Source organism: Dermatophagoides pteronyssinus, unplaced genomic scaffold, assembly GCF_027571235.1.
Source record: "Dermatophagoides pteronyssinus isolate colony J.1.1.1.1 unplaced genomic scaffold, Derpt_VIB-CSIC_2022.12 sq0001, whole genome shotgun sequence".
Classification (NCBI taxonomy): domain Eukaryota; kingdom Metazoa; phylum Arthropoda; class Arachnida; order Sarcoptiformes; family Pyroglyphidae; genus Dermatophagoides; species Dermatophagoides pteronyssinus.
The window spans coordinates 2777273-2798792 of record NW_027461525.1 but is presented as its reverse complement, the minus strand read 5'-3'; the positions used below and the strand labels follow the sequence as shown (position 1 = coordinate 2798792).

The window sequence follows — 21520 nt, the reverse complement described above, 5'->3', positions numbered from 1 at the left end:
AAATTCAAAAAAATTGCATTTTTTACTCTTGGTCGGTCTTGCAATGAATGTTTGTTCATTCGGACAAACATGTTTTTATTATTATTTTTTTTCTAGCATATACTCAAAAGCTGGGTTGTCAAGACGACAATAACGACCGTATATACACACACACATAAATATTAATCGTTGTCGTTTTCTCGATGTTGAACGGGTCCACAAGCTAAATCATAGCCTAGTTCTCTCTTTTGGGTACCTGTCTCCAAATAACATATCGAGTTCACTCACGTTTCTATCTCCGTCATCGTCTGTTGTTGGATAGTGGAACATAACATCAAAAAAAGGTAATCAATGTGTATGGCGATGATAAAACAAAACTATCCTTGCATATACACACACATACACAAACTGCAAGGTAACATTGAATATTGGATTTGCCGATGTGTGTCCGCTGCTTCTCTTTTTCTCTCTCTCTTTCTTTGCTGTTTGCATTCACAAAATCGACGATTTAAAAAGCCCATTGTAGCATATTTGTGTGGATTGTCGTGAGTTTGTATTTTGTTTTGATTATGATTATCGTTGATAATAATGATAATTCAACCTGCTTGAATTTATTTCGATTTGTATTTTTACTAACTAACTAATTAACTGACCAGTTTTGATCGCCAATGCTATTCTCGAAGTTCAAATTATCATTTTGCTACAGAATCAATTTCTAGGTAGGTTGAACATTTGATTTCATTTTTGTTTTGTTTTTTTTTGGAACCACGACTTGCAAAAGGATTGGTGGTAGTGGTGATACAGGAATAATTTTATGGATTTGGCGCTCTAACCTCTAACTATTTTTTTCTCAAACAGAACAATTATTGCAAACGGGATTCTTCGGATTACATTTGACGTTTTATATTTCATCGTGACACAATATATGTTTTACAGTATTGCATATCAGCCAAATCTTAATAACAAAATTAAAAAAAAATTCTATAATTTGATATGAATTTATGTTTTGTGATGTATGTGTTATTCTATCTATTCGTGGTCTAATATGTCTGTGTGTTTATAACATTGTTATCATCAATACATTGATCAATCATTGAAAATGATTTGCATTTTCGAAATAAGTGAGATGAATTCGACCTTAATCAAAATCAATTCTCAATTTAACTGTATTTTTATCAGTCATCATATATCTCATTTTTTTTTGTTAATTTTTAAAGAATCAATAATATTGCTTGGAAACTGACAAAATTTAAAAATGTAAAATTATCGTTTTTCTTTCATCATCTTCATCATCATACAGTCATATATAGTTATAATCGTAAATTCGTTAAAATAAAAGCATTCCGAGATCAAAATAAAAAAATATACATGATGAGAATCAACGAGGAAATAAAACTTCTATTCAATTCATGTGAATAATCATCACTATACCCATAAATTATTAATCATATCATAATATTTAAAATATTAAGTCTAAAAATGTGATGCTTTAGCTTCCTTCATCGATAATAATTAAAAAATAATAGTGATTTTTATACATCCTTTTTCTGTGAATAACAATGATTGCTCAATAACAAATATTGGAAAAAACCGAAATGTAGCCTTGACGACCCCATTACCATTATTTTATCATCATATGGCAGTTATCAATGATCATCAATCAATGATCGAATGTCACAACAACAAGTGGGTAACTGATGATGATGGAGGTGGTGATGACTAGTGCTATGTACATATCGATACTCGTTTTGTTGTTGTTTGGAAATAATAAATAAATGTATCGAATATGACTTACCCAATTGAAATGTGTCAATCAATGATCAAATAGAAAAATAGCGAGGAAAAAACATTCAACACGTATCACTTTTGTAGTTTGTATAAATGTGACATGGACATTTATTGACAAAAATTTGAAAAAAATATTGTCATCATCAATAAACGAAGAACAAAATTATTCATTTTATTTATCAACATATAATTACGAAGAGAAAAAAAATGTCATAAATTATAGTCAAAATCTTAATCGATCAATTATATTAATTTTATTGTGCATCATATAAAAAACGTTTTAAATTTATTCATGAATCGTATGTCGATAAATTGACGTTTTAAAAACGTTGTTTATTATATTTTTTTGGAATAAAAACGTATAAATAACGTATCATTTGTACTTTATTATAATGAAAAAAGCTTCAAAATCTATTGAATCAACATTCATTTGATTTTCAAATTTTCTCTGTGTTTGATAACTCTTGTCTGTTTTTTTTTGTATCGTATGTGTTCACAATAGTTTATGAAAAGTCAAATCTCAAAAGTCAGTCATCGATTTCAGCAAATTTTAATCGAGTTTATTTTGTGGTAAAGCAAAAAAACATAAATGAAAATTTATGACTAAACAGTCATTCATTGATAAACATAAACAAATCAAAAAATCAGCTCCCATAACGCACCCAAATACCGGTCATCTCTTGTATCTATGATTGATTGGGATTATCGATCGTTTCAACAAGTCAAAACATGTCTCCATATTTTACTGGCCGAAATTATAAACTATGTAAGTGGATGAATTTCTTTCCCATTTAGATTTATTTATTTTTCACCAATAATAATAAAAATAAAATGAAAATATATAAATTTTAATAGTTGTAATTGAAATTTAAAAAATATTTTTGTCGAAATTTGAATCTTTTTTGCCTTCGTTCATTCAAGCAGGTTGTATATATCCAGATCTTGTATGATCGTATCTAGTTTATTTAGTTTTATTATCAAATTACATTTCAAACTTGTTCAGTAGAATTTATCTACTTTTAAAGCAATAACTATACCTAAACATGATCATCATTATATGTATGATTAAGGATATGTACATGTTATGACCTATCATTGCTCAAATCAACCTTTATCGCAGCAATCCAGTTTGAATTTTAACTGTTTGTTGTTAATTAAGATAATCAATAATTCTTGACCTTGACGGTGATGATGTTTGTGTTGTTTAGAGTAACCAATTTTCAACCATCGATTCAATAAATGAATGTGCACATCCATTACAAATGAAAACTTTGGATATATTAGTATATTTTTTTACGACACATTTTTTCCTATTGACCAACTGGTAATCAACTTTCATATTTACAAATGATGGATGACCAATCATACGATCTTAGTCTCCTGCCTGCAAGCATCGAAAAGGATAATTAAATTGAATTTTTTTTTGTGCTTTTAGCTTAATTTGACCGGATTCAGTGTGAAATGTTTCATTGCGTGAAGTCAAGTTTTTTAGGGTTTTGTTTTTAATGGTTTTTTAAACAAATGAATTTAACCGAAGATTGTTTTGTCTAATGAATGAATGAATGAATGATGAACTTAGAGCGTAACTAACCAAATTATGTATGAAAACTGAATGTGGTATTTTAAAGATTGATGTTTAGCTATATTTAACTATATGTTCATCTTTATTATGTCGATTAGTCCTAGCTGGATGTTTTTTGTTTTTTTTGTCAGTTTGTTTTTCTCATATAATGGAAACAAATAGAAAAAACAAAATTAGAAGCTGCCATTTACCATCGAATAAAACTGAATGGACAGAGATGAAATTATGTAATATTTTAATTAACTTCAATATTTTATGTTCGCATGGATTATAATTATAATTCATTCCATGAATTAAGATATTATCATTAATGATAAAATAATCATTATTCGTTTTGTTTTGTTTAATAATCTTGTCTATATCGCAATAACATTATTTAAGGGAATATTTCTTAATTTTTTCACTTTCTTAAATAAATTCATTCATTATCTTCATATTTTATGATTATTTCTAAGATTATGAACCGAGACCAGATAGCCGACCGATTTTCATTTTTTTCCAATTCAATCGATATTGTTGAATTTAATTCCATTCGACAATAGTCATTATCGATTGAATGAAAATGAAATGAAATGATGGCTGAATAAAATAATCACCCATGTTCGTGTGCTTCAAAAAAAATTTACATTTGTTCAATTTAGAAAAAACTTCATTGTCTTTTTCATTCTCATAATACAATGAATGTAGCAATTTGTTTTCTGATGATCAATCGATCAATCCAATCATTCAATTTCGTTCTGATTTTTTTCTTTTTTTCTTATCATGTCCATCGAATAATGATAGATGCAAGGGAAAAAATAAATTAAATCCACCAATATATGTCTCCAAGCTTAGATATAGTTAATGTACATCTCTCATCAACAAAATTATGATGATGATGATGCATTTTCAGTTGTCCATCATCATCATCATCAAATGATAAAACTTAATCTTTGTTTCTTTCCCTTTTATTCGATGCTTTATTATTTTAGCTTTCCGGTCATTTCATTTTGTTTTTTTTTCTTTTCAATTGTGTCCACGATTGTTTATTCGTTCTGTTCTGTGTTTTTAGACAATCATCTTCATTCAGTCAGCTAATCCCGGAACATAAAAAACAAATCTATGTATTTTTCCCAAATACGCAAACCAGGTATGAAAAAAAAATTAAAATTTGTAAATTTTATAGGTGCGTTATTTTCGCACGCAGACAAACACAAAAATGAACCAAAAATAATTGCGTATCAAAAAGAAAAAACGACGCTAAATCATTTTGGCAATCATGTTTTTTTTTTTTTTGTTGAGGAACTCGTTAAATTTATTGTTTGTTTTTTTAAAAGTGTTGATATCTTTTTAGAGAAAAATGTTGATGATAATAATAAAAACAACATCTGACCAAATAAAGTATTGTCAATATAGTAGTCATCTGTTGATTAGTTTTTTTCATTCAGATTGTAATTCATCATCGTTTTCGTTAATTAAATTTAATTCTCATTATCTTTTTTTTTGTATTTATTTGACTGGCCAGATTGGTTTTTCTTTTTGCTAAATAAATAGCAATGTTTGGATAGCAAATTTTCGTGTGAAAATCCTTTCTTTTTATGTCAAAATATTTTGCAAAAAAACAAGATCGATCATGATAAAATTAAAAAAAAATCTCATTATTTATTTATCATTAGAATTGATTGCATTGATTAACAAAAATCTTGCAACACAACATTTAAACGTTATCAAATGAAATCAAACGGTACAAGGAATGCTTTCAATTCTATAAATATCTAATTTCTTCTTTTCCATAGATGAAAATATTTACGATTTATTTTCATTTTCACCTGTTTCGGAAAAATTATAATAATTTGGTCATGAACAGAAATTGCAAAAAAAACGAAAAACATTGACATTGTTTGTTTTATAAAAACAAGATTAAAATCACGATTGATTTTTATTAAATTTTTTTTTCATACAAACAATTCATTGAATATATGTCCTTCAAAAAACACACAGATTTGGCCACACATTTTTTGCTGTGATAAAAGCACGATTAATAAATTCCTCTTCCGTAAACAGTCATTCAACTAATTTGTACGAAATAAATTGTTTAAAATTCCATCTGTGTCTTTTTTTCTGTGTGTGTGTATAAGTCTGTTTGTAAGTTTGCTTTTTATAGAAATCATCATACAAATCGATCCATAATCATTTCATTATTAGTGCAATGATTTTTCACATCAAATTATTCAACAATATTTCATGTCCCTGACGATGTTCAATAATATTAGTTGTATGTATCTTCTTCACTTTCTCAACCTGTTTTTTTTCTGAAAGAACAAACAAATCGAATATAGCTGGTTTTATATATCTTTATGTGTGTATTTTCCTTGTAATTTTAACCATTCATTCTTGAATATAGAAAAATCACAATCAAATACACAATGTACATTGTATTGTTGACAATTTATATATATTGCACATTCTAAAACAAAATTATTTATTTTTTGTTTGTTTGTTTTCAACAATTTTGATGATAAAAACTGAAAAGAGACTTGGCAACTAAACATTTGAAGAGAAAATAGGGGAAAAAACTCTGATCAATAAAGAAAAAGAGAAAAATCTTTTCTTTTTTTTTATTAGACAGTCTTTTGGATTCTCTTTTCCTTGAAAGAGCATCCCACATGAAACAACAATTTTTTTCATTCGAATAGAAATAAAATGAATTGAATTAAATAGTAATATGTTGTTGAAGATGATTGTATTCAACATGACCATTCCATATTGTTATTCCAAGTATGATCATATGATCGGCTTTTTTTTCGTTTGGACTTTTTTTTCCATAACGTTCCACGATCAATCAATTCGATGATTATCACTGATAACTTTTCAAACAAAATTAATGACAGTGTTTCTGTGTGAAACTCATCCGGTTTTATTTTATAAATTGCCACTTTCAAAAAAAAACCTGATACGTTTATTTTTTTAAATTAAAAATTTCAATTTTTTTCTCGATTTAAAAAAATCAAAAAAATTATCATCCTAAATGATGGAAATTTAGAAGATTTCATTTTCACTTTTTTTCCGTCATCATCATTCGTGCCAATCATCTCAAATGTGTATAGCTATATTCAAAACTTTTTTCGTGTACATTTTCTATGAATTTTCAAAAATTATTTTTGGAAAAAATATTTTTGTATCGGTAAAATGGCAGCATCTCTGTCATCGTGTACACTGACCAATACTACAATTACGAAACCTAAATGGACATCATCAATATTTGGTAGTTATTCATCAACAACAACAGCAAACAGTTGTTCATCATCTTCGGTAACATCATCACCTGATTCCGATACAACATCGTCGGATTATTTATCCTTGTTCTTGAACTATAAACGTTCTCATAATAATCATTCATCATCATCATCATCATCGATGTCATCATTGATGAATGAACATTTTTCATCTTCACCAGCAAAAACGGATACAAAAACATCAATAATCGGTACTAATACTGGTACCGGCATCAAAAGTCACGCGACACGATCCATTAAATTCAATCACCCAAAAATAACTAAACGTACGTTTTTCTTATGGTTGAAGGATGATGAGTATTTCTTCTTTCACGATTTTTTTTCATTCTATTTATGTTCTGATTTATTTTCATCCAATACATTAGTTTGAATTGTTATCAATGAGTAATTTTTGATCTAATAGCAAAATCGGCTACCTTACTGATAGATCAATAATGATATTGATATTATTTATCATTATTTATGTCGATTGTCATCTCAGTTTCTTCGATAATTATCGAAATTTTTGTAACCGATTTGAAACAAAGCAATTCAATACAATTTGCATTGATTGATCCATATTTATTCATAATTATAACAGAAAATCGTGCTTCCTTATGTCATCATCCTTTTATTTTTTGTTAGAAACGAATTGGTTTTTTCTTGCTTCTTTTCTTTGTTGAATGTTATAAATATAAATCAAATTTTCGACGTTATCTTGTATATTGTGTAGACAGATTGTCTGAACAATTGAACAAATCTCATCTTTGTAGACATGTTTGATGATGCTATAATGAAACCATTATAATTCATTCATTTTATGCATTTGTGTATGTGTGTGACGTACAATTCGTGTTAATTGTTTGGCTAATCTATCCAATCAAATCAGAATATCTTTTTTATTCATTTTTGACTTGCATTTTGTCCTAATTTTGTCCACTAACTAACCTGTTTACAAGATGCATCATTGTTATTCTTTATGTAAAAAATATCCTATCATTTTCAATGGAAATGAGAATCATATTATCATTGTGATTCAAATTGATTGATATGTTTGTGTGATCACACTTTCACAGTTGCTTTTGTTTTTATTATTCACGAATCAGCCATACGTGAATTGTGATTTACCATCTGCACATCACGCATTTATCTTTATGTTTATATTTTTCATACACAACAGTTGGTCATCAAGATTTTCAATTGATCGTATACAAATTGCAACCAAACAGTAAAATAAAATTCAAAAAACGGGTTAAATTATTTATTGCATCAGGTCTTTTTTATTTTGGTCATCTGATATGTTAAATTGAGGGCATAAAATTTTGATCACGATCAAAATGGATAATTTATTTTTCCCAATAAGTTGATTGATTTATAATTATCTCAATGATAATAATAATTTTTTTTTTTTTAATTTTCATCATTACTTTTAATATGAGCAATAATCAATTCATTTTGGTGATTAGTATCGATTCGTTATGACTTTGGGATATGAATGATTGAATGAATGAATATAATACAAATGTTCAAATGAACAATAGGCAAACTAACTAAATGGATATGCATCAATTTTTTTCTATGTTTAGAAGCATGGACGCAATAAGATTTGATGAAACAATCGAGGAGCAAGCAATGAACATCCATGCATTCATTTATTTATCGTCATCATTGTTCTTGTCAGATTTTTCATCATCGTCAGATTGTGGTGAAGAAAAAAAAGCAACAGCAAAAAATGGAATGAAATCCTGGGCAAACTTTTGAAATGAAATAGATATAAATTTAGATTTTTCATGTCGATTTTTTTATCTGGTTGTTTTTCGGTTATCTTTCTCATTAGATGTTCTCCCTCGTTGTGTATATGTGTTTTCTACATGTAGCTTTTGTTTTGTTATGTTTTTTTTGTTTTGTATCCAGATTTGAATTTCATTGCATTGATTTTTTTTTATTTATTCAAATGTTGGTTTTTTCCTATGCATATGAATAAATGTATTCTCAGAATATGATGTGTTAGCATTGTTTGAATGTATAGATAAATAACGATTATGGAATGATGATGGTCAAAAACAATCCCTATCTACTATATTTACTCTTTATTATGATTATTATTATGCTCATATTTTATGTATATAAATATAACTTATATTCAATACAATCCCAGAGAAAAAACGTGCTAAATTTAACCTCCTTTTTCTAGCGCCATAATATTTGCCTAGCCTGTGATAATAACGATGTCGGTGAAGATGATGATGGTGATGATGATGATAATGGCTATTTGACTTTTTAAATATTCCATTAGTTATTTTCACCTTCAAAACAAATTTATTTGTGGTTAATGTGTGGGATGCAACCTGCCGACCAATTGCATACATTTATTCATTATTTAGTTAACTTCAAATGCCTCAAGTGTTATATTAATTTTACTTTTTTTTGCGAAATTGTTATTATGATTATTATACACTTATATTTCAAAAACTTATTCATATATTTCGATGAAAAAGAAAATCAATTCTTCATTTTTTTCTGTTAGGTAAGTTATCTGATTGGTCGATAGGCTTGGTATCGAATTTATTTTCGTAAACTATTGTGCGTTGAATCAATTGATTTTCATAAGGTAAACTTATTTTTCTTTTTCGATTGAAATGAGAAGAAAAAAAATCAAAAAATTGATTGTACAATGAAAATAATGATGATGATGATTTTGATTTTTAACTGTCTCGATTATAATTATTATTTTATTTTCATTCATAAGTTATTACTGGAAAAATGGAACATCTTCACAATTCACAAAAATTCAGAAATGAAAATCATGATGATGATGATGATTGTGAACAGACAAACAAACAATACATTCGTAGGAAATTATGGCTTTTGAATCATTATCATCATCATCAAAAGATGTTTCTAACATTTGACCTAACTTTTGGTTCAGTTTTTCTAATGTAAGAACGGTTTTTCCTATGAATGTTGATGTTCACACAGCATCCTACTATTTCATCATTCACTATGTATGTCTTTTTGAACAATTATTTTCAAAAAAAAACAACATACATTCGATTGTCAAGGATGATGATGATTATGGTTCTATATGTTGATTTAGATTTAAACCTCAATCTGGCCTAACCCTTCATTTTTAAATTATGATTTTGATGTCTATCAAGAATATTGAAATTCTAGGTCAGCGTTGGCACAATCATCATTATCATCAACATCATCATTTAATAGCAATCAACAATAAGTGGTTACATTGTAAACACACACACACGCACAAAAAAACTAAAAAAATTTCAACAAGTCTAAATGAGAAAAAAATATATTGCGCGATCACTAAATTCGACATTGATATTAAACTCGCACTAAGCTGTCACAAATTATGATGATCTTGTTGTTGATAATCTTTTATTATATTTAATATTGTATCAGAACAAGTTTTTTTCGAGGAAAGAAAAACCCGTTTTCTATCGAGCATATAAGATCATCATATATTTATCAATAAATTACCGATCGAATTAATTGATCAAAATATTTTTGATTTGATAAATTATTATTGAAAATAAACTATATCTTTAACATTTGTTAAACACTAAATTATTTGATAACTTTATCATTAACAACACTTGTTGTTTGACAAATGAATTAATTTTTATTATCTATATTTTCTCATCCTTACATGTAACATTTTCATCCATCATTATTTGATCGTTTATTTTTTCATCGAAAATCTGACAATCAGATGAATTTGTCGCCCATGGATCTGCTGTCACATGTTTGGCTTTAGGACAAAAATCTGGACGTGTTATGGTAACCGGTGGTGATGATGCCAAAATAAATTTATGGGCCATTGGTAAACCAAATTGTATTATGGTATGTAGTGTTTTTTTTGTTGTTATTGTCCCAAATATATAATACTTTTCATTATTATCTTTTTTTTTGTTCTGTTATTCGTCCGTATCACGGTGAACCAACAATGCAATCATCCATTCTATTCATTTTGTGTGTTTTCTGTTTTTTTTCGACCGGTTTGATCGAATCATATTATTAATCCATTCATTCGAATCTAACGAATCACGTTGTCATCGTCTATTATATGATGACCATTCTAAATACATATACACAATCAGTCGACCGGTCAAAAATGAAAAAATTTCTTTTTCATTGCATTGAGATATTTCTAATTGATTCACCTGTCAGTCATTGTTTGTGTGTGTGTGTGTGTATGATGTCGAGCCTCTGATTTTTCTTATCATAATATATCTGTTGGTTTGTTATTATTTCTTTTTTTTCATAATATAACTAACCATTATAATCTTGTTTTTTTTTGTTCGGGCTTGTTAAAAAATCTGGTTCACACTCATTCTATTTTTATTTCAATCATACAATATACTGATATGAAAACAAAGTTCTTTTCAACTGGCCATGGATATCCTTAAAAGATATACTTAAAAGAATTCCCATTATAATCGGTTCGAATGATCCTCTAAATTTCAACCCAGAAGTTAGAAAGTTAAGAAAATGAAAATTTCACCTATATATCTTACATCAACATTATTATCATTATTATTAAACCTTGAGATTGATGTTGGTGTTGAATTATTATTTTTGAAAAAAAAATTGAAACCAGTCTCGTCTCGGTACGAATTTAAAATCTCATCTTATTTTAACTGTATAGAAAAAAACTAGGCGCCCAATCTGTCATCAAATTTTTTTCATGATTTAATATCAAATCTAATACTTGTATTACCTGTGTCATGTTGATCGACACCAGAAAAAAATCCAAAGTATTCTTACATAAATAGTTTTTTTTCGTATAAATTGTCGTTAAATTATCATTATTTTCAATTTATTTACTTATGTTTGGTATTTACGTACCTTGATTTTTTTTATTTCGTTAACATATTGTTTTGAAATGTTAAAAATGCCAATTTTGGTCGTATTTCTATTGAACAATTGTCCATGTATTTTAGTGTAGGCTTTATCGAATACTTACTTTTTTGAAAAATCATTTTGTCATTGAGTACATTCTATTCTCAATTCGGTAGTGTATTTTATTAGATTTTTTGATTGATTCAATTGTCGATTGAATCAAATCTTTTTTTCATTGCAATCATTGTGACTGTTGTTGAAATTATTTAACATCTAAACTGTAATTTTAGAAAAACTAAGCACATGTATTTCAAATATCACTTGTACTTGATATGTCATGTCAATGAAGAGCTATTTTTGGAAAGAAAAAAAAATGTTTTTCTAAGTTTGTCGATAAAATTCATATTTAATTGTATCATTTATCACGACAGAAATGAATCTGTTTTTTCAATGATTTTTTTTCTTGTATTTTTGTAATTTTTTCAAAATTCTATGTTATCAATACAAGTTGAATCTAAATTTGGCTTACAAGTAGCAAATTATGTTTTTCTCTTTTTGCAAAGGGATCCGATACGCGTAACAGTAGCCATATGTTGTGATTATATAATTAATTTGTTACAATTTAATCGATCCATTTCATTGAAATGGATCGAATAATTAGTTTAGGTGTATTTTTCAAATATCTAAAACCAAGTAACAGTTCAACGCGTGCAACGTGATGATTTATTTTCGAAATTGAATGCAAAAAAACAAAATTTTGTTTTTTTTTCATAAAATGCAAAGATATTCACAAATGTTGAAAAATTTAGAATGAACAGCAATCTGTTTAATGTATGTGATGGTGGCCTAGAGAAAAAAATTGATAGGAATACACAGAAAAAAAGAGCGAACACGTTTCTGAAACAATTTTGTCTAATTATCTTTGTAAATGAAAAAATTTTATATCTAATGGACGAAATCTTTTCTCTCGCACATTTTTCAACACCTAAAGCGGTCAAATGGCCAAGTTCATTATGTTTATTGTTCGGAAATTTGTTTTTGTTTTTGCTTTGGACAGCTGCGAAACAATCTTAATTTTTTTTCATTATTATATTTTACACTGATTTTATTGTCATATGAATCTTCAGAATCATTTGCAAAACGAAAATTGCTATATTCATTTCATCAGTTTCTTCTAAATATTATATCATCATCATCATTTCTTTTTCTATGCCAATTATGTTCAACAGCAGACAGAGAGAAGATTGTTGTTAACTATAATTAAGAATGTAGATCATTGAACTTCCTGAATGGTGTGATGGTGGTAGGTGAAAAGGATTTCTTCAGAATTCTTTCAAGTAGCCACAGTTTGTATAGAAAAACTTAAAAATAAAACGATTTTTATAACCAACAAAAAAAAATATCGTCTGTTATATTTGATTGATCGATCGATTTTTACAAATAATGAAAAAAATCGATTGATTCATTGATTGATTGCTTGATAATTTTATAAATCAAATAGTGAAAGAATTCGATTCATTCAGACATTATTTTCAAAAAAAAGATTATTTTTCCAATATCAGTTTTTTCATCGATTAATAACATTGTTTATCATTATTTTTTTTATCGACTTTGATTCGGCATATAGATAGACATGACCGTCATTGATAATGAATGAAGCCAACAACCTCTTTATGAAAAGGTTTTCAACCTTTTTTCTTTCAAGTACTTTTTTTTTGGTAAAGGTTAACGGCTTCTGAATGAATGTATAGAATTTTCTAATTGCCACTAGGAAGCGTTGTCAAGAATCATTATATATATTCATTTGTGATTATTTAATTTTTATTGTTTTCAATTCACTATCACTAACAAAGAACAGGTGTACAATGAATTTGTCACCCTCGGTGATCTTGTGTGGTTTCTGCACACACACACACACACATCTAATTCTCCTATGTCTATAATTTAAAATGTAATTCAAGTCTACCTCAAATGATAATGATGAGATGATTTTACACTTCCTTCTACCAGAGTTCATTACCCTCTTATTGTTGTCAAAATGTCCACCTGTGGCCAATTTAAAATGATTTTTTTTTGAACAATCATCAGAATTTTCTCATTATTTTCATCGTAATCGAAAATAAATTTCTAATTTAATTTTGTTTTTGAATATTTTTTTCTTGTAGAGCTTAAATGGCCATCGAACTTCAATCGAATGCGTCAAATTTAATCAAAATGAAGATATTGTCGGAGCTGGTTCCGCATCTGGTGCCATTAAACTTTGGGATCTTGAAGCAGCCAAATGTATTGTATTTTCATTTTATCAATGAATTGAATTATTCTAATTATCTTTTCATTTTTTTTCTCAACAGTGATACAAACATTAACTGGTCACAAGACTAATGTACGTTGTCTTGATTTTCATCCATATGGCCATTTTCTTGCTTCTGGATCATTTGATACTAGTATTAAATTATGGGACTATAGAAAAAAGACATGTATCATTACATACAAGGTAAAAATTGAATTGATTTAAATTTACATTTATTTCATTAATTTCTTTTGAAATCGATATAGGTACACACAAAAGATGTACACTGCCTGAAACTTAGCCCGGATGGCCGTTGGCTTGCATCTGGTGGTAATGAAGGATCTGTGATGTTATATGATATTGTTGCTGGAAAAATGCTTGCCGAATTGAAAGGTCATTCATCATCCGTAACCGATGTGGTTTTTCATCCAAATGAATTCCTATTGGCCAGTTCAAGTTCCGATGGTACAGTAAAATTTTGGGATTTAGAAAGTTTTCTTCAAGTATCGACGACAACCTATCAATCCGATATTGGAGCCATCAGAAAGATTGCTTTCCATCCTGAAGGCAAAGCATTGATTGCCAGTGGTAAAGATGCAATGAAAGTATTCGGATGGGAGCCAACACATCTTTATGATGTTGCACAAACAAAATGGGGACGATTAAATGATATGACCATTATGGATGAACAAATTATTGCCGGAACATTTTCAACTACAAATGTTTCAGTGTATATGGTCGATTTGAATACCATACAGCCATTCAATTATAATAACACTAAATCTAACATTTGTACACGTGACAATGTTCTTCGGCAAAGTACACGAAGAAATTTCAATTTCGAACATACAAGCAAAACTTGTAAACAACTAGAGTATGAAAACATTGACCAATCAATTTGCTATTTATCTCATAATGGAATTTATTCTAGATCTTTAGAATCAAGTCGAACGGATGATATGGATACAATGAATGGATCAGATGGCGGCGATTCATTGGCAGAAATTTACAATACCTGTGATTATAAAGAAATATTTCAATCGCGAAGAGAATGTAACTATATTTTTTTTCCTCAATTGATTTTTATATGCTTCTGTTAATCTTATAATTTTTGTTTTGTTATGTTTTTGTTTTTGTTTTGTTTTGCTTTTATTTTCATTTTTATCGTTTCGTTGGTAATGTTACTTATTATGTTTTTGAATGTTATTTGATGCACAATAGTAATGCGCACACCTCCGCCATTAGATGATAGCACACCTAACGGTATTATAATCATTTCATCATTCAATCGATTTCATATGATTAATGAGTTTTTTTAACAATTTTATTTTATAGATCAAAATTTACGTAGCCTACAATTCGAACCGACAAGTCTTTCTTCATCTACGACTGGTTTTGCCGTCGGCCAAAAACCATCGCTCAAATCCGGTCTAATGATGGCCAAAGGACCAACAACAATATCAACCCCATTGCATTCTGTTCGCCATCTATCTGAATCACTCAACAATCTTAATTTAAATCATCGAAACAATAATATTTTTCCTTCCACTCCATTGTCGCCTATTATTGCAAATAATAGCAACGATAATTCAACAACGGTCATAAAAGATTCAAATATTGCGAATAATAATCATATCCTACCGCATTCTACATCTCTAACTGCTCTTAATCAATTGAAGCATGTTAACGGTGATGGTCATCATGTGACAACATTTCCCAATATTACGAATATAAGTCACAATAAATTGATAAACACACCATCATTAATTTCGACATCCAATCCATTGTATTCATCTCTATATGCTAATGCATCTAATAGCAATACTACACTGTCTCCATTGAATCACCATTCTTTATCAGTAGGACCACTTTCGCCCTCTGTTCATCATGGTAATTCCGCCACATCATCATCAACAGCAACACCAACAACCACGATTAATAAATTGTCATCAACAAAATTGAATGAAAAATCCAAAAGCAATAATAATAATACATCTACATTAGCAACGACATTGACACCAAATAAAATAACATCTATGGTTCGTCCAATTATAAACGATTCAAATCGACCATCCATCACAAGCAGCTATTCGAGTTATCAGCAAAAATCTTCCAATTCTGCGAACAATGATGACCATATAATAACTGGCGTCAAATCATTATCATCAATGAACCATAGCAATACAAATGATTCTACTATGATCATACCAGAAATACGTGATCATCCAGCCGGTCTGGATTTTAACGATTTTCTACCGAAACATATACAACAATATGGTTGTGATTCACAGCCTTTCATTTCTGAAATTGAAACAATTAATACGATAATGAAAGGACATAAAGCAGCCAAAGCTGGTCTAGATTATCGAAGAAAACAAGTACAGATTGTATTGGCTATGTGGGCAACAAAAGATTCAAAAACTGCTTTGGAATATGCCATCAATTTGGATGAAAAATCAATCATTATTGATATATTGAATGTTATGATTTGGAAACCGTATGTTAATAATTCAAATTTTTTTTTATTTAATGATCTTTGTAATTTCTATTATTTTTGTTTAGATCGGTCTGGAATTTGGACATTGCTTTGATTTTATTACCATGCATACAGGAACTACTTCAAAGTAAATATGAAAGGTTAGTATTTTATTAGCTCATCAATAGATGGCGGTTAAAGATTTCAAAATTGAATTTTTTTTCGTAAAACATTCGAAAAAAGAATTTGTTTCTAATCGTTAGTTTCCATTTTTTTCATGAGATAAAATTGATTGAATGAAAATAATCATAGCCATTAATCTTTTCATGGTGGGATTTAGAAATAGCTTTATATGTTATGATTGTTGTTTGTTAATAATGCTCAATTGATCATGATTTGGACCATAGAATGAATTATGATTCACGGATATAATACATACCTGTAATGCTTACCTGTATGAATGTCCATTATATTTGTTTAATTGTACGTATGTATGTAAACATTACACCCGAGTTTTCAGATTTGTTGTCATCGCCAGTTGTTGTTGTTGTTGTTTCGATTTTATTTCATTACAAATACATTAGACAATATTTTTCCTGCTCGAATGAATTATTTGAATTGTGAACAGCAACACAAACACAAAATACAAAAGAAATAAATAAAAAAAAATATTGCATGAACTTTAAGATCCATTTGTTTATTGTCATACTGTATTTGACAGTTTAGTGTTTTATTCACTTATTATTATTATTATTATTTAGGTTCTACTTATGACACAATCATTCGATTTGATTTTTAAAACTTGACCGTCTTATTTAAACTAAGGAAAAAATAGGCTTAGTTGTTCGGGAACATTTATTGGAAGTGATGAGGACAAGTTTCATTCATACCATGATCGATTATTATTCAATACAATTCACCATTTATAATATATTCAGCAATAAGAGAGAAAGAGAGTACATGGTTAATATTATTATTTGAAAAATATCTCCCTTCTAATGGATTTACTCTAATAGTTTAGCATCTGACCTTTGACAAACTAAAGCAAAGCCAAATTGCTCTTTTTTTTATTATTTTGGATCATTTTGTTCTTTTGTCTATCGATCTCATTCTTATTCTGTTCGATTGTTGTTGTTGTTGTTGTTATTGTTGTTCCATATTGAGATGTTACGGGTGTGTTTTTGTCTGGTTGGCTGATTTTTGAGACATGATGTGTCAAAGGAAAAAAAATTTATTCATTCATTTATTGGTGATAATCATGGGTCACCCGTCTGCTTGCCTTTTTTCCCAAAAAAATATATTTTATACAACCGTGTGTGACCGTTGAACGATAACAATAATAATAATAATAATAGTCATAATCCAGAATAATGTACCCAAAAAAAATGAGTATTGGAAATAAGTCTGATATCGTTGTAGCGTTTTTGCAACCTTTTGATTTTTTTTATAGTATTCAGTTTAGATCTAATCAACATGATAATAGTATGATATTGAATCCATTAGTAGTATATCCCAAAGTATATTGTCTTGATATTTTATTTCGAATTTCTCATATATTCATCTGAGGTTGAAACCCCCAAAATGTTGATCGTTTTTGGTGACATAAACAAATGAACAAAATGTTTGCCTATCTGATATCGTCTCTCTCTTTTTATTTCTATAGATGATGATGATTGTTTCCCGTTTTTTTCATTCATTATTTTACTGATTTATTCCAATTTATTGTCCGATCACAGGGAAAATGCTCATTTCAATGCCATATTAATCATTTAGATTTTTTTTTGTCTCGAAATCTAATTGAATTTTATGCATATTGAGATTGAAAGTGTATGATAATCACTTACTCCTTCTCTCTTTATATATCTCTCACACTCCGTACCTGCTCATGCTACTTTTTTTTTGATAATGGGATCATCATTTTTACAGCAAAACTAAAAAAAAAGATAACAGATTGAATTTTTGAATCTTTGATGAATGTATATGAAAAAAAATCTTCCTAAGCAGCTTTAAAGCTTATAATTCAAAATTTTATTCATTGTAAAAAAAGTGCATCTCTACTTTCCTTGTGATTGTAGTCATCAATGGTTATTGTCATCTGGTTGTCACTTGAATGTTTTTTTTTCACAAATTTTTCAATGAATGAAATTTTTTGTGGATAAGAGAGAGAACCAAGTTTACTGTCTATTTATTTGTTTGTTTGTTTGTTTATTTGTTTGTGCATGGGACCTAGAGTTAATCCAGGAAAAAAGATCTAAAGTTGTTGTTGTTGTTATTGTTGGTGCTTTTGTTGTTGTTTATGTTCGTCCTCGCCTGTTTCACTTGGATTTTTTTCTAATACGATTTGATCAATCTTTCTTTTGGCTGCTTTTTTAATAAAATCGCTCATCTTTCTTGAATCACAAAAAAGAAAAACACATGGAACAATGGATCAAAAGAATGGCTGCTTTCCGCCAGTAAAAAGGCCATATTTATCTTATTGTCATTGCCATTGCGTAAATCATAAAATCGTAAATCTATACTTTTATTCACTTTTTGTGCAGTCACAATATTGTTGAAAAATTTTTCAAATATGCACCTTGCTTTAGTGTTTATTAAACCGAAACCTCCTGAAATAAGCACACTTGGAGATTTTTCTCATCCGATAAATTGATTTTAGAGCAAAAAGATGTCATTTTTTAGGTTCAATTATACTTTGCATTCATTCATTGTGTGTGAAATGTCTCGGATTTCATACTAAAGGAGAAAAAAATGCAGTAGCACTTAAATGCGAAAAGAAAAGAGCTCTCAGATATAGTTTGTTTTTGTTTTGTTCATTTTGCTTTTTCACGTCTATCACATGTCAATCTAGGATATTATTTTACCTGACGACGTTGACGTTTATTATTATTATTATCAAGCTCTTGTTCCAAATCATTCATAAAGTTTAGAATGGCTGTCACATTCAAACAACTTATTGATCGTATGATCAAAGCTATCCGCTATTTGCTTGAAATCGTAGCTAACATTGTTCAACATAATGATTTCATCAATCAACTATGGAATGAATCATTAACATAAAAAATACAATCTTACCAAGATACATTCATGATTCATTGATGATCTGATTGAATTATTTTCTCCATAATAATTTGGACATTCCGTTCCAGTAATGAAAATCTATCTGCCTATATTCTTTCTTTTCTTTTTTGATTATTCAATTAGCATTCATTTTCAATAACATTGTTTATTTATATTCGTGCATTAAATATCTTGAATTCTGAATTTTTTCCATTCAAATATTGTCAACTATTCATAATATGACATGAACACATACAGAAGAAGACAGGCAGTTGTTTATTATGAAATTTAATTTTATTTTGACGTTTTTTTTTCTGTTGTTGTTTGAAGTTGAAAACCAAACAAAGCGAACATTGTGATGTCAATATCATCATCATCAACACCATCATCATCATCGTTGTTTTTTGTTGTTAAATATTGTGATTTGATGCCCGGGACTTATTTTTGTTGCTGACTTTCTATAGTTTATACAATTGTGACATAAGAGAAAAACGGCAAACTTTGGACCGTTTGTTTTCCGATCATCATCATTATTCCATTCAATTCATTCATCCATTTATTCATTTGAAATTTTGAAATCTATTGTACTGTATATTGGGACCGTGCTAGTACGATTGGCACCGACAGTTTCATATTGTATTTGTGCAAAATGGTGACAATTACCACCAAATTGAATGATCGCTATACGATTATTCTCTCTTTCTCTATATATTTTGTTTATGTGTGTGCGTTTTTCTTTCAAACGACAATGATTCAACGTTAGTCCCCCCAAATAAAAGACATTATTATGGGCAACAGCTGCAGGTGTGTGCGTGTATTATTCGAAGACCCAATAATAAAGACATCTCCTATGGAGGTCTCTTTTTCTCTTGGTGTTTGTCAATTAAATTGCATATATATCCCATAGGTCTACATTCATTATTATTATCATTGACAATTTGGATCACTGTTTCTGTGCTAGATCAATATAATTAGGATAATTGGCTTTCAATTTTTTTTTCACTTCGTTGTCAAATTTACATCATACACTGATTTTGATTCGTTGACATTTTTTGATTGTTTTGTCATCAATTTTTAAAAAATAATTCTTTTTTTTTCAACTTTTTTTTTAAATCAATGATTGATAATTTGGCAATCAACTTCCAGTTACATGTCAGTAGGATGCAGTGCATTGGCTTTGATATTGAAAACATTTTCGCCTACAATCAAGAATAACATATCTGCTCCACCAGGTATCGGTGTGGATATCTCTCGTGAAGAAAGGTAACATCATTTTGAATTGATAATAAAAAATTTCTCTTTAATCAATCATTTTTCTTTTCATCATAGATATAACAAATGTATGAAATGTTATAATTATCTTCTTTCTGCTCGAGCATTTGTATTGAAACGACAAACATTACAAGGTAAAATTGGCCGATCATTTCGAGAGCTTTCCATATTGATGCAAAATCTTGAATAATAATATTCCTGTATTGTAAATGATGGACATAATCATCAACCACCGATCTCTCACACATATATTTTCTACATACACTTTTTATTTTATGTTAAACCGAATTTATTTGATTTTATCCATCTTTAATCATTTGACCTTTTCCCGTTTGGACAACAAAAAAATTATATCATCATCATTTGTGATAAAGAAAGTATTGTAATAATAATTTTAAAAAAATACAATTTGTTGTTTTTGAAACAAAACTGAATAATTGAATTATCGATTTTGTAAATGTATAACATATAGCACAGAATTTTAAAACTTACAAGCTGATTACTTAATTAAGTGCCATTTTTTTCTTCTTTTTTTTCTAACATTGTCATCATCATCATTATCGAATATTGTGAAATAATCCTATAAAATAAAATTTTATTCAACTGCCAATTTTTTCTAAACATTTTATCTTTGAAATATCAATAAATAATTTAATTTTTATTTGAATTTAGAATCAACCTAAAAATCAACTTGACTCTGGAACATTGTTTGGAAAATATTGCAAAAGGTCACAAAATATTGACAAAACATATTTGTCATCCTAATGAAGTCATATGGAAGGAAAAAAAAGAGAGAAAGAATCTCAGCATGAATTGTTAAAAATCCATATTTTGATTCATTTATTTTGATTTTGATTTTCACCATTCACTATTTTTTCAATTACAATCAATTCGAATGTTTGTACATGTTGCGTAAAAAAATTGTGTCACATAAATTAGACATCTTTTCTATCTATGTGTAA

General features: G+C 28.4%; 1 protein-coding gene across 5 annotated transcripts; it reads left to right on the top strand.

Moving 5' to 3' along the window:
- The first annotated feature begins 1218 nt into the window (after positions 1 to 1218).
- Positions 1219 to 21225, top strand: kat80 (katanin p80). 5 transcript variants are annotated; one of them, XM_027343254.2, is made up of 11 exons: positions 1219 to 2533; positions 10334 to 10464; positions 13629 to 13746; positions 13815 to 13957; positions 14020 to 14627; positions 14685 to 14806; positions 14975 to 15016; positions 15089 to 16250; positions 16316 to 16390; positions 20433 to 20549; positions 20616 to 21225. In XM_027343254.2, the coding sequence occupies exons 1-11, from the start codon at positions 2497 to 2499 to the stop codon at positions 20746 to 20748; spliced, it is 2688 nt and encodes an 895-aa protein (XP_027199055.1). In that variant the 5' UTR covers positions 1219 to 2496; the 3' UTR covers positions 20749 to 21225. The 5 variants fall into 5 exon arrangements, with proteins under 5 accessions (XP_027199055.1, XP_027199057.1, XP_027199054.2 ...); XM_027343256.2 differs by lacking the exon at positions 1219 to 2533 and adding an exon at positions 4436 to 4478; XM_027343251.2 differs by lacking the exon at positions 1219 to 2533 and adding an exon at positions 6434 to 6890.
- The last annotated feature ends 295 nt before the right edge of the window (positions 21226 to 21520 follow it).

Coding starts and splice junctions, on each gene's coding strand:
- kat80 (XM_027343251.2), top strand. CDS start 6,518: ATGGCAGCATCTCTGTCATCGTGTACACTGACCAATACTACAATTACG. Junction 14,807..14,974: donor ATTTCAATCGCGAAGAGAAT/GTAACTATATTT, acceptor GATGCACAATAG/TAATGCGCACACCTCCGCCA. Junction 20,550..20,615: donor GATATCTCTCGTGAAGAAAG/GTAACATCATTT, acceptor TTTTCATCATAG/ATATAACAAATGTATGAAAT.